We start from the raw sequence: 26,901 nt of genomic DNA, 5'->3' as shown, positions 1-26,901 counted from the left end.
CTCGTTATTAATGGTTCCCAAACATGCCAGGTCACTTTTCCGTGGACTTTTTTTTTTAAACAGTGTGGCCTTGGTTCTTGTATCTCTCTTTTCATGCGTAACATCCCAAGCGCGGCCAGCCTTCAGAGGGACGATCGGCTCGGACCTGGGATCCACTGACGCCAGCCCGAGCGGCTGCGGGCCGGGGCGGAAGTGCGGGGCGGGCGCCTGGCGGCCGGGGCGGAAGTGTCGGCGCACGGCGGAAGCGGCGACCCGAGCAGCCAAAGCTCAGGTGGGTGCCGGTGGTCGGGCGCCGGCAGGTGGGCGCTCGCGGGACCCCCCCACCCTGGAGCCGGCACGCGGGCTGGAGAGGGGGGCACGGGAGCCCCACACTGCGCCGCACGCTGCCGGTTTCGATTGTCACTACAGGAAATTTAATTAAACCGGGAGCCATAAATCCGTGAACCTCCGGGGTCAAATTATAAGCGTGAGTGTGTGTGTGTGTGTGTGTGCGCGCGCGCGCGCGCGATGGCGCTCTGGGAAGTGAACAGAATCACGGGTGGGAAAGGTAGCTTTTTAAGAGGAAGCAGAAAACATCACAGCTTCATGCTTCTTCCGTAATTCACAGATGCCCTGCTTCGGATTTATTCGAGTTCTATGAAGTGGTAATATAATCTCGACTGGCTGAGATGACTGCCTTTTTAAATAAATATTTTTGAGCAACCATGTTGACCTTTAATTGAGGGCTGAAAGGTTTAATCGTGGGTGCTGGCAGGAGCACTGTGAGTCCTGGGGCTCTCTGGACCCCCTGTCTGCCTTTGTTGGGCAAAAGCAGCCCTCTGGGTGCTGAACCATTACAGAATAAATCAGAGACTGTACTGTTCTCAAATACTTAGCCTTGTCAGTCACCCCTGACATATATCGCTCATACAATTTTTTAAAGTAAGTCCAGAGTTACAAAGTGCCTACTAAATTGCTGCTAACATGAATAGGCAAGTGTCTGTTTCTAAGGCTGTTCTGTTGAAGAACAAGGAGTTTTTTGCCTGGCAGATCTTTATTCTTGTTTCTTAACAGAAAGTATTTTACATCGTACTTTATATTTTAGAGCACTTAAAAGAAAAATCCACAGTATGGCCCAGCTAAACCCCAAGATTCTCAGCTCCTCCAGGACAGGGATAATGTCTAAGATCTGTTATGCCCCCCACACTTTCTAGCACACTTCCCAGCATAAGCACATCTCCTTAACCACACATTACCTTGGTTAGGCAGCCATGAGAGCCATGTCTCAGTGTGGGACTGCTAAAGATGAAGTGGCTGTTAGAGGCCACAGTCTTCTCATTTACTAATTATCTCAGGAATACTGTGTGAAAATGCTTATGAGGCTCTCTACCAATATTTACAGCTGTATGCATTGAGATTTAAAACACTTGGAAAAAGAGGTGTGCCCTGGAAATACTGAGTGGTTATAGTAATATTGGGGGTAAGGCAGAACTAATCATGGTTCTGTGTGAAATGTCGTAGCCTAGTAACCTGGGTCCTGTTCTGCTGAGGAATTGCCTGGAACCAGAAAGGGCCTGTTGTGAAAATTAAGGGCGGGGCTGGTGTTTTAGAAAGGCAGACTCCGCAGAGTTTCTTTCTTCATGCTTATTGTGGTCAGTAGTAGCTACCTGCCAAGGAAGGATCAATATTTTCATGTCTCCTTTATCGGAGGAAAATATGGCTATGTGGTTTTCTTTAGATGGATTGATGGCAGGTAAGGAAATAGAGAGGAGGATTTTCCAACTTCGGAATTTATTGGACTGTATTTCAGTTTTATTCCAGATGCCTGGTTCTCGCGGACTCTTAAGTACCCAGAGGCAATGTGGAAGTATGCCTTCAAAATAAGTTTTTTTTAATTATTAAGGTTTTTGTATTTCATAACATGTGCATACTCCAGCTGGCTGATGCATTTAGTTACTCTAATGCCAGGGCTCAGGGTTTCACACGTAGCAGGACCTTGAGGAGATCTGGTACAAGTAGTACTTTTTTTTTTATGTTCCTTATTTTAAATCTAATTTTGCCACTGCTTTATTCAAGGAGTGTACATCAGAGGAAGCCAAAAGCCAGCTGGAATCGTTCCTGCATGCAGTTTTAATCTTGTTTGCAATTATTTTGAAGGGGAGAAACTATCTGGATCCAGGGATGTGTAGCTACACAGGTAGCAAGGGACTAGGTGAGCTTCCTTCATCCTTCCCCTAGTATCACATAGCAAGTTTGAGAGACAAAATTATTTGAGGAAGAATATGCAAAGTGAAAGGTTTGGGTTAAGTTTCACGTAGATATTATTCCACATCCCTACCTTCCCATCTCAGTTACAGCCGCAGAGAACTGAAGGCATGAAAACATTACTCTCTTTTTATTCCAATCCTTACCCAAGCTAAGATTTCCAGAGATAGAGGCACATTCAAAATACCTTCTATTTTAAGAAAGGATTTCAGAGCATTTTACCTGTAATATCTAGTAATAACCATTTTACTGCTATAGGCTTCATCACTGTGGTATTGTATTATTTGTTTGTAAATCTTTCCTCTACCCAAGGTGTGTCCTTAAGGGCAGGGAAAGTATCTCAATCACTTTTATATTTCTAGTATCTGGCACGGTGCCTGGCACATAACAAACACTCAGTACATGGTATAGAAGGGAGGCTGGATCTATAAGGACTGTGAAAGCATCGCTGGGAATGCAACAAGGTAGAGAAAAGAATATAAAGCAGTAACCTTTCAAGGAGCTACCAGTGCAGTTATAAATGCTGCAGTTACTAATGCCTCGATAAACAGCTTGGAGTAGGGAAGGGCATATTTGAAAATCTACAGATGGTCAACAAACTGCCTTCCAAGGAGATCTAGCCTGATCAGTTGTGTGGCCTTTGTTATACTGAATAGAGTATGCAAACTGAAAGGCCTCGCCAGCCCCCTTTCCACTCTCTCTCAAGGCCTGCCATGCCCAACTCCTCACCCAAACACCTGTTGAGTGAATATTTGAAAAGTATCCATTTGAAGGTATGCCAAATTATTAGCTTACCTAGGTCACTAATATCTTGGTTTGGTCCTGCCTTAAGGATAAAGGACTTATGTTTGTTCACTATTTTAAGGCTAGGTTACCCAAATAATGTTGAAGGAAAGCCACAATCATCTTTTCTACTTTACTAACATTTCAAAAGAGTTCAAAGTTGACAGCTTTTTGTATTGTAATAGGGCAGGCATGTGGCATATGCTGCTTCCTTCTGTTGCCAATGGAATTCCAACAGAAACCAGAATGTTACTACTGGAAACAGATGAACTTCCTCTCATTGTTTCTGTACTTTTTCATATTAATCATGAAATAATGGGGAAGTGGCTTCTACTTTAGTCAGGGGGAAGGACATAAGACTGAATTATTTAATTTTTTAAACTCTTTTGTTCTTAAAACCTGTAGTTCTTCCAGTCAGCCAAGAGAAAGGATACTGTTATTTAATAGAAATTCAGTCAGCCGAAGCAGCTTAGGATATAGACTGGAAAAAAAAAAAAAAAGAGATAGATCTAAATGCAGCTCTGTTTCTCCAAGTTCAAAAATAAAGTTAATCTGTATCATCTTAGATTTAGAGATCAGAACCTCGTTCTTATAGTAAAAGAATTCTGCCATCCGAAACTGAGACTTTTCCTCATTCTCTCCATCTTTAAATTAAATCTTAAACAAAATGTGCTATCTGTTATTCAGTATACTCTGAGGATTAATGTATAAAACTTTTTGAGACTTTTTTTGGAAAAAAGGGGGTTGAACTTGGAGGTCCCTTGCAGTTCTGAGAATTCTGTGTTGGTCTCATTATACATAAAAATAGGCACTGTTCAAAGAGAAAATATAGAGAAAAAAAAATTGCAGTATAAAAGGCTTTGGTAAAACAGTTCCTTTATCCATAAAGCAAGGGAAATCTCCAAAGTGTCTTGGAATCCAGTTCCAAAATATTAAGATTTTCTATCAGTGACAAGTTTTAAGTAACAGAATAGGACTCAGAGAATTGCAGAATCTCACATAACTGAGGGTGGCCTGGGGCATGACCTCAAGAGTGGATAGTTCCTAACATTCAGGTATTAGTGTTACAAGTCCCAAGAAATGCTGGATTTAATATCTCAAATGTTCCAAAGTCATCTGCTACAAAATGGCTAAAAATGAGTGAAACATCTTTCAGGTCTTGTGTGGTCATGTGGATGAAGATGGCAAGATGAATTGGCAAGATGAATTGGCAATGGTGGAGTATTAGTGACAAATGGAAGGCACTGCCTGGGCGGATGGAGTTTGAATTGCAAACAATTACTTTTGGAAATAAAGTTGTGTGCTTTTTAAATAGCAAGGAAACTGGCATTACTAGCTGGGTACAATAAGACTAAGATGTTTTAATGAAATTGACTTCTTTCTGGGTCAGTATTAGGTATCAGATATACCTTCAAAGGGAATGGGTCATTTTGGTTAAGAAGGATAATGTGGAGAGGAGTCTGCATAATTCCTTATGTACTTTGTTCCCATCCCTTGAACTAGCATGATTTTGCCCTCATCTTAAATGCTATCTTTATGGAATGAGGGAATTTTCAAATTGATTTTTAAACTCTGTTAAGCCCTCATGTATGATATAACCCAACCACATTATTCAGGCTTTCTTGGCTTTCAGGAACAGCTTTGCGGCCATTATGTCCTTTTTTTTTTTTTTTTTTAACATCTTTATTGGAGTATAATTGCTTTACATTGTTGTGTTAGTTGCTGCTGTATAACAAAGTGAATCAGCTATACGTGTACATATATCCCCATATCCCCTCCCTCTTGCGCCTCCCTCCCACCCTCCCTATCCCACCCCTCTAGGTGGTCACAAAGCACCTAGCTGATCTCCCTGTGCTAGGCGGCTGCTTCCCACTAGCTATCTATTTTACATTTGGTAGTGTATATATGTCCTTGCCACTCTCTCACTTCATCCCAGCTTACCCTTCCCCCTCTCCGTGTCCTCAAGTTCATTCTCTATGTCTGCATCTTTATTCCTGTCCTGCCCCTAGGTTCATCAGAACCATTTTTGTTTTTAGATTCCATATATATGTGTTAGCATACGGTATTTTTCTCTTTCTGACTTACTTCACTCTGTATGACAGACTCTGTAGGTCCATCCACCTCACTATAAATAAATCAGTTTCGTTTCTTTTTATGGCTTAGTAATATTCCATTGTATATATGTGCCACATCTTATTTATCCATTCATCTGTCAATGGACACTTAGGTTGCTTCCATGTCCTGGCTATTGTAAATAGTGCTGCAATGAACACTGTGGTACATGACTCTTTTTGAACTATAGTTTTCTCAGGGTATATGCCCAGTAGTGGGATTGCTGGGTCATATGGTAGTTCTATTTTTAGTTTTTTAAGGAACCTCCATACTGTTCTCCATAGTGGCTGTATCAATTTACATTCCCACAAACAGTGCAAGAGGGTTCCCTTTTCTCCACACCCTCTCCAGCATTTATTGTTTGTAGATTTTTTGATGATGGCCATTCTGACCGGTGTGAGGTGATACCTCATTGTAGTTTTGATTTGTATTTCTCTAGTGATTAGTAATGTTGAGCATCCTTTCATATGTTTGTTGGCAATCTGTATATCTTCTTTGGAGAAATGTCTATTTAGGTCTTCTGCCCATTTTTGGATTGGGTTGTTTGTTTTTTTGATATTGAGCTGCATGAGCTGCTTGTATATTTTGGAGATTAATCCATTGTCAGTTGCTTCATTTGCAAATATTTTCTCCCATTCTGAGGGTTGTCTTTTCGTCTTGTTTATGGTTTCCTTTGCTGTGCAAAAGCTTTTAAGTTTCATTAGGTCCCATTTGCTTATTTTTGGTTTTATTTCCATTTCTCTAGGAGGTGGGTCAAAACGGATCTTGCTGTGATTTATGTCATAGAGTGTTCTTCCTATGTTTTCCTCTAAGAGTTTTATAGTGTCTGGCCTTACATGTAGGTCTTTAATCCATTCTGAGTTTATTTTCATGTATGGTGTCGGGGAGTGTTCTAATTTCATTCTTTTCCATGTAGCTGTCCAGTTTTCCCAGCACCACTTATGGAAGAGCAGCCATTATGTCTTAATAGTACTGAACATTGTTGCACACTCTGAATTCAGAATATGCCTCTGGCTCTAGGCCAGATGCTGAGTCAGTATCTTCAGGGTTGAGGATAAGGGGAGGGGTACAGTGTGTGCAAGCCCCACTGGGTTAATAAGAATTAGTCCAGAATCCCCTCTGGACCCCTGGGTGCTAGAGGGAGTGTATAGTAACAGTATATTACTGTTCTTGATCAGCATCTTCATTTTATTTTTCTTAGCTGAATGTTTTTCTGGAAACCAACCCCATTACCAGGTAGACTCCTCTGAAGCAACGATCTGGAAAATGTGACTGCTAAGGTCCAAAGATTCTAAAACAAACTCTTGCTTACTCTGAAGATTCCTCCTCCCTTTCATTTCACATTTGTCAGCTTGCTATACGCCTAGGCAAACACAGCAGCACTTCTGGACATGGAGGAGAATGCCAAGATGATGAGGGTCTGCCATTAAAAATCATTCTTTAAATGTGTCCATCAATAAGAAAGAAACACATTATTCTTCCTTTTCGGAGGCACTTTTCCATCTCAGATGCTCAAACAGTTGCAAGATCAGTGTCCGGCCACCCTAATGTCGCCTCCCCCATTTTCCTGCTGGGTCTTTTCTGATGCCAAGGCTTCCCAGTTATGACTGAGGAGCTAGAGAAGCGAGTTTGCGAAGAGCAAGCCCGTTTACGCTTCTGCCCAGATCTATGTATGAATTTTGGTCCTCTTTAAATGGCCTAGCATTTTAGACTCCTACAGGTAACTACTTCCAAGCCTTTCTTTGGAGACCTTTGACGTCTTGAGCTATTGCCATGGCATTTCTTCTGTATGTGGTTTCCCCTTCTCTGATCTGGAGGATATTTAATAAGCAAAGCCTATGGGCAGAGTTTCTCCTAGTCTCTGTAAAACGAGAGAACAGGACAGGGGGTTGTATTTCCATTTTACAGTTGATGAAACAGGCTTAAAGAGATGAGGAATTGCCTAGCATCAGAGAACTAATTAATGGAGTTGCCTGTCTTTGGGGTTTATATTTATGAAATCTTCACACAGAAATGCACCCAGGAATTCAAACATGCTGAATTCCAACTGAAACTCTGTAAGAAAGAGTAACTTTAAAGCTATAGATGAAGAATCATACCATTTGTGCTTAATTCCCCTGACTGATGAGTTCGTGGGAACTATGTTCATTTAAATTTACTTTGACCTCTCTACATAATTTATTCAAAAATACTTTGGAACAAGTTTTGTCTTTAAAGATTATTAATAAATCCAACTTTACCACTGCCTAGGCAGCTTCTGTTTTGATGTACCAGGCTTGGGTTGAGGATATCATTGGTAAAATAATAGTGGTACTGAATTTTCTCTTCCTTGAAAATATAAAGGCAAGTATTCGGAAGGAGCAACTGGAAGGGAAGTGACTTTTGTTCAGAACCTATCAAGGGGAAACCTCTACCCCTTGCAAACTGAATTTCAGTGCCCTGTTCTGTAACTATGTGAAACCTGAGTAAAGTAAGCCAGTACCTGGTGCCGAGGTATTTGCTGGTCTAGGTATTCAGTCTTAGTAGAAGATAAATATGCTGGGTCTTTAATCAGTGATATCATGTCTTAGGAATTCCTATTTAAGTAATGTTCACAGTCTGAAGTTTTCAGCTATATCTGTTTGAAATATTTTTCAGTTTTGCAATTCCCTGTTTCTGAGACTATTATACCTAGAGTTTTAAATCTTCCTTTTGGGGCCAGTAAAAGCACATTTCAGTCAGTAGAAACATCATCATTAACATTATTAATAACAATACCTTATTTTTTGTATTATTTAGTAATAAATAGTTAAGCCTTATTTCTCTATTCTGCTTTTTAACTTATACAATGATTTTTACATTTATTATCTCTTTTTAAGACACCCAACCAAATTTTGCTTTTACTCTTCTCCCCTACCCCACTGCCTCCATCCTCACCAGAAGTATCCCCTTTTACTTAAGATGTGAAATTAGGCAAGAGTCAGACAAGGTAGTTCATTTTAGGGGTAGCCATTGGTTAGAAGGTTTCATTCTTTTGGAGCAACATGAGACGCATCTCATCTGATTTGTGGTAGCTTCTTTGACTACCCCTATTCTAGTCCAAGCCCTCATCACTCTTTTTGACAGTGGGCCACTCCCCTCTTTCTGGAGACACTTTCTCCTGTTGGCTTCCATGATGGCCCACTTTTCTGATTTTCCTCCTACCTCACCAACCTTTCTTTCTGCCTCCTTTGCTGGCTCCTCTCTACCCAACTTCTTTTTTTTTTTTTTTTTTTTTTTTTTTTTTTTAGCTACTTTATTTATTTTTATTTATTTATTTATTTTTGGCTGTGTTGGGTCTTCAGTTCGTGCGAGGGCTTTCTCTGGTTACGGCAAGTGGGGGCCACTCTTCATCGCGGTGCGGGGACCGCTCTTCATCGCGGTGCGCGGGCCTTTCACTATCGCGGCCCCTCCCGTTGCGGGGCACAGGCTCCAGACGCGCAGGCTCAGTACCTGTGGCTCACGGGCCCAGCTGCTCCGTGGCATGTGGGATCTTCCCAGACCAGGGCTCGAACCCGTGTCCCCTGCATTAGCAGGCAGATTCTCAACCACTGCGCCACCAGGGAAGCCCTCTACCCAACTTCTGAATGTTGGATTGCCTCAGAGATTTGTCCTGGGTCCTCTTCTTTTTCTCTGCTGTTTAGATGATCTCATGATCTCGGGTGTAATTACAGCCCTTAAACTGAGGGAGTCTCAAATTTTTATCTTCAGCCCTGGTTTCTCTCCTGACTACCAAACCTGTACATGCGACTTTCTACTTGAGTCTCAGCTTGTCCCTCACTGAGCTCCCAGACCCACACATCCCTCAATCTGTTCCTGCCTCAGCTGCCATTTTAGTAAATGGCACTGCCACCCACCCAGCAGCTCAAAACCAAAACTAGAATAGTCCTTACTGTCATTTTTAATTCCTCATATCCAGTTCATTGGCAGGTCCTTTTGGCCCTGTCCACACCACCCTCCTTTCTCACCTGGACTACGGCACTAGCCCCTAACTGGGTCCCTGCTTCCACTCTTGCCATCCATTCTCACACAGCATTAAAGTCATCTTTTTAAGATGCACATGAGGGACTTCCCTGGCGGTCCAGTGGTTAAGACTTCACCTTCCAATGCAGGGGGGGTGAAGGTTCGATCCCTGGTCAGGGAGCTATGATCCCACATGCCTCGTGGCCAAAACACCAAAACATAAAACAGAAACAATATTGTAACAAATTCAATAAAGACTTTAAAAATGGTCCACATCAAAAAAAAAAAAATCTTTTAAATAAATAAATAAATATAAAATGTACATGAGACCCATCACTTCCCTCCTCTAAATCTAACTGTGTGAAAACAGAACCTCAGTTCTTTAACATAGCCTGTGAGGCCTTAGGTGATCCAACCCCCAGTGACCTGTCTCCTCCACTCTTCCCCTTGCTTACTGTGCTTTAGCCACATGGTCCTTTCTGTTTCTTCCACTAAGTCAAGGTTGTCCTTACCCCAGAGTCTTTGCACTTACTGTTCCCTGTCCCCAAAATGCTCTTCCTTCAGATCTTTGTACCTTCTCAGCCTTTAGTCTCAGCAAAAATGACACCTGCTCAGAGCATTTTATTTAAAGGACCTGCCTTAGTCACCATCACATCACCCTGTTTCACTCCCTTCCCTCTGCTTACCACTGTCTGATGTTGAGAGACATAAAAGAGTCTCTTTAACTTCCCTATTATATGGACCCCATGAGGCCAGGGACTTGACTTTTCTGTTCACCACTGAACCCAGTACCTATGAGTATCTAAGACATGGAAAACAGTAGGTAATTGTTGAATGAATGATCTCACCCCACACCTGGATTTTCATAACTGAACTCTTTCCCGTCGCCATTCTTCTTTCCTTTGCAGCCATCCTGCTCGCTGCTGCCAGATCAATCTCCTAAAACACCGATTTTATCACATCACTCTCGTTTAAAACCCTTCATTGGCTCCCATCCAAAAGGCCACAGCATTTCTACTTCATGCCTTTGTGTCTAACCCTGGCTTCGGAATGCTTCCCCTTTTTCTACGTATCGAAATCCTACATGATTTAGGATCCTTCTCTCGTGAAACCACTTCCAATCTCAGCCCATAGTACTCTTCCCTTCCTTTCTCTTATGACATTTAAAGTTGCCCATTGGATGTCCCTGTTGTGATCTCTCTTGTATTTATATTGTTTCAGTGAAGAATTTAACTCCCTCCTCCTGAATCCGCTGGAGTACATCTCTGTAATTCTTGTTGCTTGTATACAGAATGTGGAGTTGATTTCTCCATGTGAGAGTTTTATTTGGAGGGAAAGAAATGGACTAAACACCAGACAGGATGAAGAAAAAACAATAATGGCTTATTTTGCTAAGAATTTGAAGCGGTGAGGGGGGGATAGGGGGGCAGAGTGTATGTACCAAGTGATGGATATGTAAATGCCATATACCTTCAGTGAAATTATAATCTTACTGGTTAGGCCAGGCCCACACTTCAAATAGTTAGAAAACTTTTGCACAAATCAGTGTGTTGAATGCAAATTAACAGAGCACCTATTGCATTCAAACAGTGTAGTAGAGACATCCAGATACTTGGAAACCCCACAGTCATGGTAATAATTTTAAAAAAAATAAAAAGGGGTTTTGTCTGTAGGAACTCATATGACCAGTCATTCCTTTCTGGGACTGATTCTCTACAGGCTTCTCTGCCCCCATGTGGTAAACCTGTTGGCACTGAAGCCTGGAAGTAGAAGCTGCAGGGAATGGAGTGGACATGCAGGGTATGTCTGTTCAGGGTTTCATGTGTTATGTGGGATCAAATCAGCAGTCCAAATGCATAGCCAGGCGAGGCTGTGGTGATCATTTCACAATGTATGCAAATATCAAATCATTATGTTTTACACCTGAAACTAATATAATGTTATGTTATTAAAAAAAAAAAAAAGAAAGAATGAAGCTGAGCATGAGGCCATGTACAAGTGGGCCCACAGATGGGTGGTGAGCTGGGGATCCTTGTTGTAATATCATGTCTGAGTTGGTGCTACCTCCTTGGCAGTTCCCCTGGCCAGGTACCCTGACTGCTGTGGCTGAGGTGCTGAAAAAGCACCTGAGATCTCACGCACGCAGGGAGTGAGGGCCCCGCTCCAGGTTGCCTTCCACCCCCTACCCTCTGTTTCTGTTCTATAGCCTCATTCTAACCCTGCTTAGCCCCTTGGAATTGACACCTCAAAGTATCTGCTCAATTTGCAGCTTTGATTGTGTCTCTATATGCTGCGTCTCCTTGTCACTCTTGGCTCCACACTTGGGCCCAAGATCCTAGGGTAGGCTCTCACTTGTTTGGGAGAGAGGGAGGTTTGGACACAGCTGACTGACCAAAAGCATATAAGACCACTGGGGAGGCATCATTTGTCCCTGTTTCCCTGGATTAGGTAGAGCCCAGTGACCCAGATGAGTCCCCTAAGAGCAACCTCACCTCATTACATAAACTTTCAGTAATCTAAAATAATGGATTTCGTTCCCAAGAGAGGGATGTGTTTGTGTGTGTGTGTGCGCGCGCATGTGTTTCTAGTCATTGTGTAAAAATAGGAATGTTGTACTTAGATGGTAATGAATGTGAAATGGAGCACTTAACATCTCTCATGGCATAAATGACGGGACGGAAGCCCTGAGCCTCTCTTTCTGGAACACAGGTTCAGCGAGAGTGACGGTAATAGTGTTTGGTTAATGTCAGCTCAGCATTAAATTTATATTGTATTCTTGTGAAGAAGCTTCAGCATTATCTGTTAATAATGAAGGCGGTACCTGAGTTGATATAAACTTTTTGATTTTGCACATGAGCTAAGAACACTGAAGCTTGCTGATGAGGGATCACGTGAGCTTGGAGATTCGGTGTGCCCAAGGACTCTTCATATGAATAAAAATTCTGGTCAGTGAAGGTCAGTTTCTCTACTCAAGCGAGAACAATGTTGTTTCCCTTCTAATCAGACACACACAGCGTTTGAAGAATCCAGGAACCCCACATAAGTGATGTGCAGCCATAGCCTGGGCAGCTCCTCATGCAAGAAATGAATAATCCTTAATAAAGGCTTAAATGACCCTGGCTTCTTTCTGTGCAGCAATCAGTTGTTTTAATGGTATGTCCTTCAGTGCTTCGCAGGGAAAATGCTATAAAGTTATCTTCCTTATCTTGCTTCAAGGAGGGATGAATTGGTCCAGTCAGTCCTCCTCCATGTTGTATTTAATTCTGCCATAAAGACCACTGAAGTCAGCCTCAGTTTTGTTGAAAAGCCAGCATTCCCTTTCTCTTTCAGGGTGATCCGTGCCTCTGAGCAGCAGTGGACTTGAAACAGCAGGAGTCACCATCTTTATTGTTAGGCTGTGGAATTTGTTTTAGGCACATTCTAAATCCAGTCTTATGCTTTTTTTTTTTGTCTGTGACAAAGGTGACCCAGTTGTGCTTCTTTGATATTATGCATACAGCTCTTTTTGTTCATATCACAGAGGCATGCAACAAAATACAAAGGATAAAATTGTGTCTTTGTGTGTAGTAAGGACACACACTTCATGACTAAATTCAGTGACATAATCAAAAAGGTGTTGTCCTCCCACAGTCATGAGCCAACAGGCATAGACCGCCTTTCAGAGTATTTCTTATAGTGCTGAGATACTGTTCAAAAACAACAGAACTAATGAAAATGTCACGTTGTCAGAGTAGCCAATATTAAGATTTTACTTCAAGAAAGCATGATGGGGTGACTGTGACGTTGACAGCAGTGGTGTTAGGGTTTGGGGTGTTCCAGTTGGAGTGTATCATTTTTCATTTTACTTTTTATTTCTAGAACTAAGTGAACTCCAGTGTTCAGAACTTTAGCCATAATATCTTATTTCTGCCTAGGAGAGGTATGGGAATTTTTTTTTGTATCAGACTCTAATATAATTTTATAATACAGTACCTACAAAGAAATAAGTTAATTTAACAATGTGGTGAAACGCACGTGCCCTAGTGCGCTAGGGCATTTGGAAAATATGCAGGTAGTAAAACTGCATAATGCTAATGCATTTCTCAGTAAACAAATGTGCCATGTTTAAGTGATTGAATACATATTTTAAAAAAAGGAGAAATAGAGACTAACATGGAAAAGAGAACTAGTTTTAAACAAGATGATTGTGGCATCTCTGAAGACTTTACTTAGCTTTTTGGGTTGGTTGAACAAGTATTCTAGCAAATCTGGAATGAAGAGCAACTCTGTTTACTCTGACAGGTTTTATTTGTCTTGGGTGCAACCAAGACCACATGCTGTGTTTTGTCATGTTGGAAATACTGAAGCAGATTTCCATTGTGAATGTGATTTTTTTTTTTTAACAAAAGCCTTAACACCTCAATCTCAACTCAGTTAGGTGAAAGCAGTAAGTTTTCCATTCCTTACCAGCCTGACATCAATAAATCTTAAATCCCTCCACCAAAAGCACACAGCTGCTGTTCACTGTCCTGGTTGTAACCTTAGGTCACTGCCTTAGATAGCCTGCTCCTTCTCATTTCCAAGAGCTATCTTTCTGCCTTTACTCTCACAAAACTGATTTTTAAAATTTTCTTTCTCCTTCATTTAATACAGTTTCTTTAACTTCATACCCTAGCAGGGTGTGCCACTGTTGGCATAAGGCCTTGCCAAAACCAAGGATGCAGAAATTTCTACCTGTCGTAAACATGGCTAGCATTCCATTGATACTTCCCCTTCCTTTATATCCTCTGTAGACAAAGCCATGTTTGGAAGCTATTGTCTCCAACCACATTCACCTATTGGAGTGTTGGTTCTGCTGAATTTATGGAAAATATATATACCAGGGCTTCTCACTTAGTTGAAAGTAGCACAGCATATTGCGAAATTGTTTAGATCCATTTTCCTCCTTAGAATAATGCTGGGTCCTTGTAAAATCCTTATCACATTCCTTTTTTATGCATTATCAGGACCATTTAGTTAGCAGGGAGATCCAGGGAGAAGTGGAAGACTAAGGATTTAAGAGAGAAGGAAAGATTATTGTTTTCACAGATCAGAATCCAATCCTTTTGTCCCGTCTTCTTTACTCTGGTTTGATATGGATTTAGTGCTTTTCTCTAAAGTCATATCATTCTGTTTGAAATGAGTTTAAAGCTAATCTTATGCTGAGAAACCTGGTCACCAGTAGAGATTAGTACATAATTATTACAGGCATGCTCTCTGGAGCAGAGCAGGAGGAGATTCAAGGTGGTGGTGAAGGGGCTGGGACCAGCTGCAGCGCGCTGGCCTGCATCTTGTGGACACCGTGAGGAGCACTGACCTTTAGTTAGGATATGAGATCCGCCCACATAGTGACTGCTCTGCACACTGAGTGTCTGATCAGGGTTAGAGGTGAGACTAAAGAGGGGGGGAAAGGCTCACTCCAGTACTATTAACATTCGAACAACTATTTGAACACCTACTATGTACCAGGTTAATTGTAGATGCTCAGGAATATTGGGGTGAACAAGTAGCTGCTCCTATGGAACTCATGTTGTAGTAGAGGGGACATATAGGTAAATAATTTTACATAGTGAAGGATAAAAGAAAACCGCAGCAAGATATGAGGAAGAAGAGTGGTGGACTGGCCCACATTGGTAAGGTAGTCACTAAGGCATCTCTAAGGAGGTGACATAAGCCCAGGCCAGATGAGAAGCTACTTAAGTTTTTCATGCAGAGGAACAGCAAGTACAGAAATCCTGATGAAGAAACGATCTTTGGTTATTCAAGGAACAGAAAGAGAATCTTTGTGCTGCAAGTTGCCAAGATAAGGGAGGGGAAACTGATAGATGAAGTTGGAGAGGTAGAGTAAAGAAAAGTTAAGAAATGAAGATACCAGGAATGAATTCATGCAGGGAATATTGATAAGTGATAAAGTCAACAGTGCATATGTGTTTTAAAAGTGAAGTCATCATATCTGTAGTTTAAAGGACAAAGCTGGAGGCTCAGTAGAATAACTAGGAATAAGTAGAGTGTCTTATGTCGAGCAAAGTAGCAGGATGAGAGAGCTTCAAAGCCTAGTGTTTGACATGCTGCTATTACCAAGCTGTTCTTATTGGAATATCTCCAGTAGAAACACTAGTACATTTGTGGATGTTTTCAAAAATGATGACCATCTCCTTTTAAAATACTTCTTAGAAGAGCTGAGCAGATTTTTGTTTTTGACAGGTTAACTCAGCCTAATCTCCCCTATAAGTTCCTCTAAGGACAGCTCTGTGTTTCCCCACCTCTTGCAGCAGAGGGGCATAAATCTCATAAGTAATAGCCTTAACCTTCAGCTGGAGACTTGTGCTTCTTGCTTACTATCTCCTTTACCATGAAGGTGGCTGGGCATTGTTGAATGCTTACCTATTAGATAAGCTATCTCTGCGAATAAAAACCATTTCAGGAAACTTCCCACATTTTAGGGGATCATCAGGATGCTAGCAAAATCTGCAGGTGAAATTTAAATTTTTTTTTTTTTTAAATTTTACCATGACCAATACAGTGGTTCTTTTTTTTTTTTAATAAATTTATTTATTTATTTATGTATTTTTGGCTGTGTTGGGTCTTCGTTTCTGTGCGAGGGCTTTCGCCAGTTGCGGCGAGCGGGGGCCACTCCTCATCGCCGTGCGCGGGCCTCTCACTGTCGCGGCCTCTCCCGCTGTGGAGCACAGGCTCCAGACGCGCAGGCTCAGCAGTTGTGGCACACGGGCTTAGCCGCTCTGCAGCATGTGGGATCTTCCCAGACCAGGGCTCGAACCCGTGTCCCCTGCATTGGCAGGCAGATTCTCAACCACTGCGCCACCAGGGAAGCCCCTAATTTTTTTAATCTAATTAACAAACCCATGGAATTTGCTTACAGAAACCAAGTGATTAGACACACAACTAATCCATACATTTGGATTTTTTCCCATTCTAAATTCTAAATTTGGAATACAGTGAATATTGAGGCATCATGAAGACTTGCCAAACATTTGGCCTCTCTGACACTCCTGGACTCCAAGAAGCACATCTGAAGTCTTCAAATTCCATCATAGATTTGCAGCTTACTGTTTCTATTATAAAGAGCAAAGTCTAGGGCACATAATTTTACTGGTCTATTTTTCTTTTGGCAGAATTAAGATGCTCTGGTTTCAAGGAAATAGCATGCAACTTGCCAAACACTCCTTTCATCGGCTCTTGAGAAATCTATCTGCCTCTAAGACTGCTCTGCCTGTGCTAACCTTATTCACAAAGGTACAGAGTGAAAAGTAAAATCACTACTTTAAAAACATAAAGGATTAAAATGTTGGGTGAAGAAAGTTGTACATTTAAGAAAGGGGAAAAATGTTGAAAGGAAAGCAATGGTATAAATTTTCTTCAGACATGCTCCTCAATTTTTCAGTTCCAGTTACAACAGTGGTAACTCTTTATCCTACCCAGATACTTCATTGTGTCACTGTTATCAGGAGGTAAATTAATATATTTAATCGTCATCTGATCCATACATTGAAAGAAACGAACTATCAGATGTTTACAAGTGTATCACTTAGAAATATAGTCAACTCTTATTATTTGTGATAGTCACGTTATATAAAGTCACCACGAACACTGAATTAGCAAGTACTGAACCACTGCTTCTAGGGCAAATATAGGGTTAGGTTCCTATGAGCTTCTGGTCACAACATTTTTGAACTGATCAATACATAACCTTGTTTTATGTGTGTTTCTGTTTAAAGGCACCTTATTTAACATATATTGTTGATTTATTAACACTGAGCTCAGGGCCAACAGCACTGTAACTTACGCCTGAACAAAGCTTATCTAACACAGTATTTTCTCCGTAAGGCACGTCACAGCCTTCCTATGCTTGGAACACTGGACAGCACTTCAGCACTATGCTTGGGCCATTTTAAATGGCAAAATAACCAAGAAAAAGCACAAAAATGCAAAAAGAGTGGCACTAAGTAGAAAAGGACACTTGTTTACAGTATGAGAGCTGGAACAAGAAGGCAGAGCATCATCCTGCCCCACCTCAGCCAGAAATGTGCACTTTGAGCAACTCAAATTTTTCACTGCTCTATGCACCTGCATGTCTGGGAATGACTACAAAAACTTGGGTATTGATTTTAGGGTTACAAATAAGTTTTGGCTAATAGATGAATTCGCAAATACAGAATCCACAAATAATGGGACTGACTCTACTTATTTTCTTATTCCTAACACTGGTTTTAAGCTATAAAGCAAGTTTAAATTTTTAAGAGCTTTTTCCTCTAAAATTTATAAGACAAACATCATGGATTTCCTTTTGCTAGTTAACATTACTTTGTGTGATTTGTAATCAAAAAAGAAATAAGGTGCAGGGTAATAGAATTACCTTTAGTGAATAATACTGCAACTCAAACAAAAAAGGTCTCTTGTTTGATAGATTTTTTTCACATTCCAGGCATTTTAGCAATTTGAATATATCTGAGTTATCTAATAACAAAGTTTAAGTCTTTTGAAAATTTCTTATTGAAAATAGTTAATCTTTACTTTTCATATTCATAAGTATATATTGCATTATTATGGAACAAAAATATTTCATCATTTGTGTCTACATATGAGAAATGTGTGTGAAAATTAACCACAAAAATAAAATAATCCCTTAAGGCTAATGATGCTCACTCAGCCTAACTATTCTGCACTATTTTTCAGTTTGAACAACAGCCAAGTTAGCCAGAAACATGTGCCAAAGCAAAACACACTAATCTTCCATTCAGCTTAAAATTTGTACCAAACCCTTCATTTGTGTCATTAGACATATAATAAGACATTACTCTCACCTCCCGGAGTTCACAGTCCTCTGAAAGAAAAAGTACAGTATCAGGTCTCTTTCAGTTATAAATAACAGAAAGTACTACCCAGAGTGGCTTAAACAAAAAAGGGATTTTATGGGTTAGTCTGGTTTCAGGAGTAGCTTGATTCTGAAACTTAAGCACATTACCAGTCTCTTCAGCACTCCATTCTCTAGGTTAAATCAGTTCACACTCTGGCTCTTCATATGGATAACTGCAGCGATCCCAAGCCTCAGATCTCACATTTCAGGTATCTACAGAAACTCCAGCAAAACCCTCACACTATCCTTTGGCTGTGATTGGCCGATCCCTGAGCCATTTGTAGTCGAAGGGCTGTGATGTGCTGGATGCCTCAGCCTAAATTAGGCATTCCGCCCCCGTTCAGGGAGGAGTCAGCCACATGCTGAGAGCAGTTCTGTGAGGCAAAATCACAGCATTCTTGCTACAAGAAAGGAGAGTGGGTGGTAGACAGCCAACCCACCAAATGTCCACTACAATTCAGGGATAGGGTAAATAAGTGCTGTATTGGCACCACTGAAAATCCTAGACAAGGATGTACAAATGTTCCAGACCACTGGGTCTTGTCATTTTTCAGCTCATAGATTTCTTTAAAATTTGATGACCTTTCCTCATAAAAATACATACACACGTGATAATTTGCCCAGACTTCCATAGTCCCTGGGTTGTTTGTTTTGTTTTGTTTCTGGCTGCACCGCACAGCTTGGGGTATCTTAGTTCCCCGACCAGGGATGGAACCCGGGCTCACAGCAGTGGAAGCGTGGAGTCTTAACCACTGGACCACCAGGGAATTCCCGTTCCCTGTGTTTTAAAAAAAACAAAATAAAAAACCTGATCCTAGCTCTACTAAAGTTTTTTTATTAAAAACTTTTTTTATTAAAAATAAAAGTTTTTTATTATAAAAGCAAATAGTACCAAATTTGGTACTTCTGCAATTTCACTGGTTCTTGTTTTGCTTTTGCTTTTAAGATCCTCTCTTGACTTTTTTGAAACTTTCTCAGAGAATTTCAATGTGGTTATCTTAAAAATCACAGACTGGGCTTCCCTGATGGCTCAGTGGTTAAGAATCCACCTGCCAATGCAAGGGACATGGGTTGGAGCCCTGGTCCGGGAAGACCCCACATGCCATAGAGCAACTAAGCCCGTGCACCACAACTGCTGAGCCCACGCGCCACAACCACTGAAGCCCACGTGCCTAGAGCCCGTGCTCCGCAACAAGAGAAGCCACTGCAATGAGAAGCCCGTGCACTGCAACAAAGAGTAGCCCCCGCTTGCTGCAACCAGAGAAAGCCTGGGCACAGCAACAAAGACCTAACGCAGCCAAAGATAAATAAATAAATTAAAATTTTTTTAAAAAGTCACAGACTATCCATAATCTGTTTATTGATAATGCTAAAATAACATAATGAGCCCTGAAGCAGGAAAATACGGCCAAAAAGAACTTTCTGAAGGAAAACTGTCTTGATGATCCAGGTTCTTATTTCAAAATAAGGTGAGTTAAGCTGGAGGAAGGGCCTCCATAGCAGCTCATCTTTTCCTGTCATGTTAAAAAGCAGGTTTTATATAAGCATCAGTAATGTTGAATCTATTTTTAGCTGATACAAGAGAACCTATAGTAGTCCCTGTTCATTGAGTCAAGGCCTGAGAAGCCTTTAAAATCTGTCAATGATCCATAGCATTCTCGGCAGACTTCTCCTCTAGATGGTTAGGGTGCAAACAACAATGGGCACTAAAACTCGCTTGCTCCAGAGGTGGAGAGTTAGTCTGGGAAACCTATTGCTGACACTTGTAATGAGAAAACTGACAAAACATTGAAGAGTTGGTACAGTCATCACCCAAAGTCAAGAGATTTTTCCCTTTTAAAGATGGGACGATCACTATCTAACTCCATCCCAGTGGGCTATTAGGAAGAACAGGCTGGGGAATCCCCTGGCAGTCCAGTGGTTATGACTTTGCACTTTCACTGCCATGGGCCCGGGTTCAATATCTGGTCGGCAAACTAAGATCCTGCAAGCCGCGCGGCACGGCCGAAAAAAAACAAAAACAAAAAATGGAAAAACAGGCTGGCAAATCTCAGTGCCCCCCCCCAATCAAAACAGACTTTAAGACATTCTGGTGATGTCAGCCAGGCCTGGAAGGTGCTCCTGACCTAGGAAGGACAAAGCCCTAGGACTATAGATGATATGGAAAATAATCTTCCCAGATATCAATTAGATGAAGCCAGTAACAAAAAAATGTAAGCATCTAAATGTATTGTGTGTACATATATATACACATATATACATATATACACACATATATGTGTAACAAATATAAGCATCAACATTTACTAGATAGATTTATTTGTCAAGAAAAATCAAAACACAGCTAAAAAATGCTGAAAGCCCATTTACCATGAAACACTAGCTATTTATAAGATTCTGTGGCAGTGTTTTGCTTTGGAAAATAAAACAGTATAATTAACCTGGGAGAAAACTGTCCTTTAAAATACGTATAATCTGCTTCTTGTCGTTTTTGTCAGGCTGAATGCCATTCTTTGGGTTTAATGGCTTTTTTCATCCTGTAGGATCCCTGCCCCCTTTGTGATGAAGCCAAGGAAGTACTGGAGCCTTATAAAAACAGGGTAATATAATACAGTGTGGCTTTATGTATATGGAATAGATACTGCATGTAGTATAAAGTATCTGCCTGGATCCTTCCTTTAAGAAAAGAGATTGAATGATTTTTCATTTAAATTTTCTTTCTGTTCTTCAGAGAGAGATTTTAGTGCTGATTTCCATAAAAGTCATTACACCTAAGTGTTTTTCTCTGAGCAGTACTGGTTTTCTAACTCTGACTCTTAAAATGATCAAAGTTAACTAGCAGGTACAGCATTTGGGCCTTCTGTTAAGTTTTTGTCCCTATTCCTTTTATCTTATGTTGTCATTTCCATGAAAGTGTTTTCCTGTAGCAAACCATGATACCTTTCCCAATCTTACAGCCAAAACATGTCTTTCTTGATTCTCAGGCAGCTTCCCAGTTGGGACATTGTTTATTTCATTGGGAACTGAGTAGTAGGTAGATGCTGAACCTAACAGATGTAACAGAAAAGTAGCAAAATTAGGGAATGTAAAGAAATCAATCAGGTTACAGAATTCAGGGTCATTAGCTGACTGTGGACCTCAAACAAACAACAACAGTAAAAACCTCTCAGCGTTAGAACCAGTCTGGGGATCAGTTTGTCACTACAGCCGTTGCGTTGTTCCATGTTCTCTGAAATCTAGAGCTTTAGTCTGTCTCTGTTTCAGTTTATTTTACAGGAGGTGGACATCACACTTCCAGAAAACTCAGCTTGGTATGACAGGTATAAATTTGACATCCCCGTCTTTCATTTGAACGGCCAGTTTCTGATGATGCATCGAGTAGACGTCTCAAAACTTGAAAAACAGCTCCAGAAACTTGAGCAGCAAGGTGCGGGAGGCTCATGAACGCCTTCATGATTTTCCACCCTCTCTGTCCGGAACTCATTTTCCTGAGGAAATGACTGTGGCCTCATGCTCCTTTTGTCACTTTCACACAGCTCTAAGGATGTTCTGAACTCACTGGTGCCAAATAAATGGTAATATTCCTCTTGTGATTAATGGAAGTACCAATGTGGGAACTGTTTACCTGTTGGCATTTTATAAAATAAGAGGAGTGTACTGGGAGGGAGGGGATGATGAAAGGTGGGAGAAATCTACTTGTTTTATTTATTTTTCTCTTTTGTATTAATATGGAAGCATTTCACATTCACTGGACAGAGCCGTTTATAGGAAGAATGCTCTGTGTCCCTGTTGCTGCCCTAAGGGCTTAACTTTTTAATGAAAGAATAAATGTTCTTCCACTTGGTAGATAAAGTGAAATGTGAATTGTTAATAACTGTGCACAGTCAATAAAAGGATGTTTTAACAAATACATCTGCATGAAGTCTATCTCAGAGGAATTTAATAATACCTGTTTAAAATTAGAGCTCATTTTTTTTGGATAGAAGAGAATAATTATCCTAGCCAAAGACGCTTCGTTTGAGAAAAACAAAAGACTTAAACCCCAAAATGTATATAAGAATCTCAACGTGCTTTACAGGTAGTCAGTAAACTGATTTGTAATATTTGAGTACTGCCTTTGATAGTTTTTCAGTTATCATCAACTGAGTTAATTCAGCTATTTTTAAGACAGTGGTTTTATCAAGTTTTAATATCTTGGGGAAAATTCACATCTGACCATAAGTGAACAGATATGTCATCTAAAGAAAAAATATTCTTCACCATTTTATGTAAAGTATTAAAAATGTAGTTGTGTACTCTTATTTGTATTTAGTCAGGTTCAGCCAATAGAGGAATGAATTCATTTAAAAACAAAACTGCCGGAGGCGTCCCTGGTGGCACAGTGGTTGAGAATCTGCCTGCCAATGCAGGGGACACGGGTTCGAGCCCCAGTCTGGGAAGATCCCACATGCTGCGGAGCAACTAGACCCGTGAGCCACAATTACCGAGCCTGCGCGTCTGGAGCCTGTGCTCCGCAACAAGAGAGGCTGCGACAGTGAGAGGCCCGCGCACCGCCATGAAGGGTGGCCCCCCGCTTGCCACAACTAGAGAAAGCCCTCGCACAGAAACGAAGACCCAACAGAGCCATAAATAAATAAATAAAAATTAAAAACAAACAAACAAACAAAAAAAACACTTAGAAAAAAGAACTGCCTTTTCCTCTTAAAATCTCATCATTGCAATTTCATCTGTAATGAAATTCTTTTGAGAACTATTTCAATGAATTTGCATATTGTGATTCACTTAGCTAGATTTTAATTTATCAGTATGAGTTAGTCTTAGAAATTAGAGAATTTTAAAGCTGGCCAACCTTAGACATTGTTTAGCCCTGCCCCCCTCATTTTACACCTGAAGAGGACTCTGACATTCAGAGAGTTTCAGGAAGTTAGCTAAGTTCACACAGACAGTCAGATATCAGACCAGGTCTTGGCACCCACCCCAAATTTCTTGTACTACCTGGGTTCCCTGTGGGGGCCTCACGTTATCTCACATGAAGCATTCTTAACCATTGTGGATCCAACACAAATTAAGAAACAACTTTAAAAGCCTTCCAAAGTAACAGTAGGAGAAAGAAATCTTACAATTGAATGCCACTGTTTCTAATTTATAAATTTTTGGAACACATCTTATTTGATTTTGTAAATATTCATTGAGCCCTGTGGTAGGCAAAATTCTAGGGTGACCTCAATGAACCATTACCCTTGTACTCCCTCTCCTTTGAATATGGGTGGAACTTATGGATATGATGAAATATCCCTGCTGTGATTATGTTACATTACAGTACAGGGCAAAAGGAAGATTATCCAGGGTGGGCCTGGTCTAATCAGGTGAGCCCTTTAAAAGCAGAGTGTTCTCTCTCGCTGGTTGCAGAAGATGAAATCAAAGAGGTGTGTTCCAGCTAGCCTGGAAGGAAGCAAACATGCTTCCTTCCATGTTGTGAACTGTCAACAAGCCAAGAAACTGTGGGCAACCTCTAGGAGCTAAGAGTAGTTCTTGGCCAACAGCCAGCAGGAAGATGGAGACATCAGTCCTACAGCTTCAAGGAGATGAATCCTGTCAACAATTAGTGATCCTAGAAGAGGACCATGAAACCCAGGTGAGAATCACAGCCCTGGCTTACATCTCGGGTTCGGCACAGTGGGAATTTGGTCGGAGAATCCAGCCACACCACGCCTAGACGTCTGATCTGCAGACACTGTGAGGTAATAAATGTGTGTTATTTCAAGCTGCTAAGTTTATGGTAATTTTTTACACAGCAGTAGAAAACTAATAGAAGTCCCTACAACACTGAAGCACAATGAAGGTGGTGGGAGTATAAAACTGAATAAGGCACAGTTTTTGTCTTAGAGACACTCACTGTCTTGGGCAGCAGAGAGAGGCAAGTTAATAAAGCACTACAACATAGTGCTGTGAGAGCTGGAGCTGAGACATGTAAAAAATGGTACAGCAGCCAGATGAGTAAAGTGGCAGGAAGGCATCATAGAAAATTAGACTTAAATTAGGTGAAAAATAAAAGGGTGTGGAAGGGAATGGCATATTTAGAAAATGTCGGGTGGCTTTGTGTGGCTGGAGTGAAGGCGAGGGGAGTGAAGAACATGAGACTGATAAGAAAGATTGGGGTTCACATTGTGAAGGACCTCAGGTAAGGTGGTTTTTTCCCTGCAGCAGTATCTTCCCTTATTTTCTGCCCTCATCCAGAGTCAGCCCTTCTGTCTCCTGATTCCTCAGAGGTTTCTGGCCTCTCTATTCCAGCCTTTCTCAGTCTTTCTAGTCCTCAAGCATGCTAAGCTCAGAAGTCCCCCGAGTAGCCTTGCAGGACATTCACATCTTCAATACGACCATGGGTGAGAAGGCCATAGACAAGATCACCCTCTCATGTATCTTGGCACCGTGTGTTCCTTTCTTCCTGCTCCAGACAGCTTGAAAGCTACGTGGGCCGTGTCCTAGGGTTGTTGATCAGAGTGTTTCAGGGTCTGCTGAGCTAAGGAGGAGAGAATCCATTGGTTCCCTTCAGAAATCAGGGCTGGCTAGAGACGCTGTAGGTTTGTTTTTTGGAGCAATTCTTGCTTGAGTATAGCCGTGTGGTCATAGGTGTGTAGGATGTACACAGACTTCATCCAAACAACACATTTCTGACATTAGAATTTCAAACAAGCAAACAAAAATCCACCACAAACTTAACAGGGTGTTAAAACTAAAGTGTTGGCTGAGGCACCAAGACACACAAGGTGCTACATTCCAAAGGAAATACTAGATCACATAAGGACTGTTGGATATTTGGAGGATTTTTTAAGAGAAAAATGTGCTCTCACCTCCCACCAAAGTAAAAGCTTGAGGTCATGTAATGTCAAGAAAAAGGGACATGAGTGGAACTCATCAGAAAGCCTAATGTATGTCTCTGGGTAGGAAGAATATGGTGGTTTAGCTCCCTTCTGGAAAATCGTGTGAAAGAAGAGCTTGCAAGCACTTCTGGTGCAGAGCGAAGGAGGGAGTCTGCTGCCCTGAGTTTGTCCAAGGAAGAAGGGAAGAAAGGGAGTGTGTGTGTGTATCTTCATGGATTGATGTGTGCCAAATGGGAGAGAGGGCTGGCTGGGGAGAGCCTTGGGTGCGGGCAGGCCTCAGAAGAGGCGAAGCAGAGCAAGAAGACTGGCTCCTCGGGGTTGAGGAAGTAGGCGGCTGCTCAAGTGGAGAGCGCATTTGCCTGAATCAAGGAAATGGCAAGTGAGACAACACCAGCTATGAGTGCAATCTCCCAAGAACCTGCAAAAGTCTCTGTAAAATGTGGTCTGCTTTAAATGTTTCTCAGGCCCAGAAAGCTGGAGGCCATCTTACAACTTCATCACTCAAGGGACCACACTCCTGCCCCTCCCTGCTTCTCCCACCTTGCCCCACCCCAGCCCCAGAAGGATCTTGCTCCTGCCAGGAGCAAGAAGAGAAAGACCTTCCCCTTCCACAGCTGCCCACCTGCAAGTGGCTTCTCACTGGGATAAAAGTAAGACTTAATTTTCAACCAAGTTCCACATTATATAACACGGGAATAGATACACTGAACAGTATTTAGAGTGACCAAGGACTTTCTGTTGCCTAAGAATGCACGAAACAGTCCTAACACTACCTAGTTTTTATTTTATCCTAGACAGAGTGAGAAACTCCCCAGTGAATACATTTTATAGGGATAGTGGGAGACATAAATAAAAATGCTTCCTAATTGTATTCCATATTCAGAGCATTGATTACATGTGCCTAATGTTTTTTACCTAAAGATCTTCAATGAATTTAATTATTCTTATTTGAGAGAGGAATGTGGTCATGTGACTAAGAATCCTGGAGACTTTCAGTAATCCCTCTGGTCCCAACAGCTGGCAAATGGAAAGGCAGCTATCTAGAAACATGTCATCTAAAAAGGTGGTTTGATTATCCCACTGTTGATAAGCATCAGACAATGTTATTATCACTTATTATAGTCATTTTCTTATGATATTTGTAGCAGCAATTACTTTTCCTTTCTAAAATTATGTTTAGGGATTGATTTGTTTTTAAATAAAGACTGATTTTGACACAAGAAGCTCACAATATTCTCCCACTCCCAAAGGAAATAGTGATATAACCTCTTTTTTTCCTAAGCTAATGCTTTAAAAAGAAGTGGAATTAACATTGAGTTTGGAACTGCATATTGCTGCTCTTGATTACAGTGCTGCTTTCTTCCAGATGTCTCATCATAACATCGTAAAGGCTTACCAGAACACATAACTCTTTGGCCAATTTATTGAAGGAAGCATGGGTTCACTCAGATGAGGGTTATTTTGTTTGTTTGCTTATAATAATGCAGAGACTCATAGAAACCTGACAATAGGAATCACAGTAGGGCCAGGCCTCAGGAAATACTCTTAGAGAGCCACAGAAGGGATGCAATATACAGCGCAATAAATATAATGAACACTGCTGTATGTTATGTATGGAAGTTGTTAAGGCAGTAAATCCTAAGAGTTCTTATCACAAGGAAAAAATATTTTTTTCCTTTTTCTTTTGTATCTATATGAGAAGACAGATGTTCAACAAAACTTACTGTGGTAATCATTTCATGATGTATGTAAGTCAAATCATTATGCTGTACACCTTTAACATTCAGTCCTATATGTCAACTATATCTCAATAAAACTTGAAAAATAAAGCATTGGATTAATATGAATTTTTAAAATTCTATTAAATATAAATGGTAAATTTTTTAAAAAAGAACCACAGAAATTGAGGCAGCACCCTACTCACAGTGCCTCAGCTTCTTTCTTTTCCTGTTCTCATCTTGCTCACCAGCTCCCCTCCTTACTCACAGTATCTTCTTTCTTATAATC

General features: G+C 41.0%; 1 protein-coding gene across 4 annotated transcripts; it reads left to right on the top strand.

The window, feature by feature from the left end:
• The first annotated feature begins 214 nt into the window (after positions 1-214).
• Positions 215-21,917, top strand: C2H5orf63 (chromosome 2 C5orf63 homolog). Of its 4 annotated transcripts, none has more exons than XM_007188505.2 (4): positions 215-271; positions 16,272-16,392; positions 20,557-20,613; positions 21,290-21,917. In XM_007188505.2, exons 2-4 carry the CDS (start codon positions 16,279-16,281, stop codon positions 21,455-21,457), a joined length of 339 nt encoding a protein of 112 aa, XP_007188567.1. In that variant the 5' UTR covers positions 215-271; positions 16,272-16,278; the 3' UTR covers positions 21,458-21,917. The 4 variants fall into 4 exon arrangements, with proteins under 4 accessions (XP_007188567.1, XP_007188565.1, XP_007188566.1 ...); XM_007188503.2 differs by having other exon boundaries at positions 21,278-21,917; XM_007188504.2 differs by lacking the exon at positions 215-271 and adding an exon at positions 284-466 and having other exon boundaries at positions 21,278-21,917.
• The last annotated feature ends 4,984 nt before the right edge of the window (positions 21,918-26,901 follow it).

Source organism: Balaenoptera acutorostrata, chromosome 2 (genome assembly GCF_949987535.1).
Source record: "Balaenoptera acutorostrata chromosome 2, mBalAcu1.1, whole genome shotgun sequence".
NCBI classification, from domain to species: domain Eukaryota; kingdom Metazoa; phylum Chordata; class Mammalia; order Artiodactyla; family Balaenopteridae; genus Balaenoptera; species Balaenoptera acutorostrata.
This window is presented reverse-complemented; position numbering and strand designations above follow the sequence as displayed.

What these genes read in the sequence shown, in the direction of transcription:
- C2H5orf63 (XM_007188503.2), top strand. Translation starts at nt 16,279, where the DNA reads ATGCTCTGGTTTCAAGGAAATAGCATGCAACTTGCCAAACACTCCTTT. An exon ending in TGCTAACCTTATTCACAAAG is followed by an intron (nt 16,393 to 20,556) that starts GTACAGAGTGAA and finishes TTCATCCTGTAG; the next exon opens with GATCCCTGCCCCCTTTGTGA. An exon ending in TGGAGCCTTATAAAAACAGG is followed by an intron (nt 20,614 to 21,277) that starts GTAATATAATAC and finishes TCTCTGTTTCAG; the next exon opens with TTTATTTTACAGGAGGTGGA.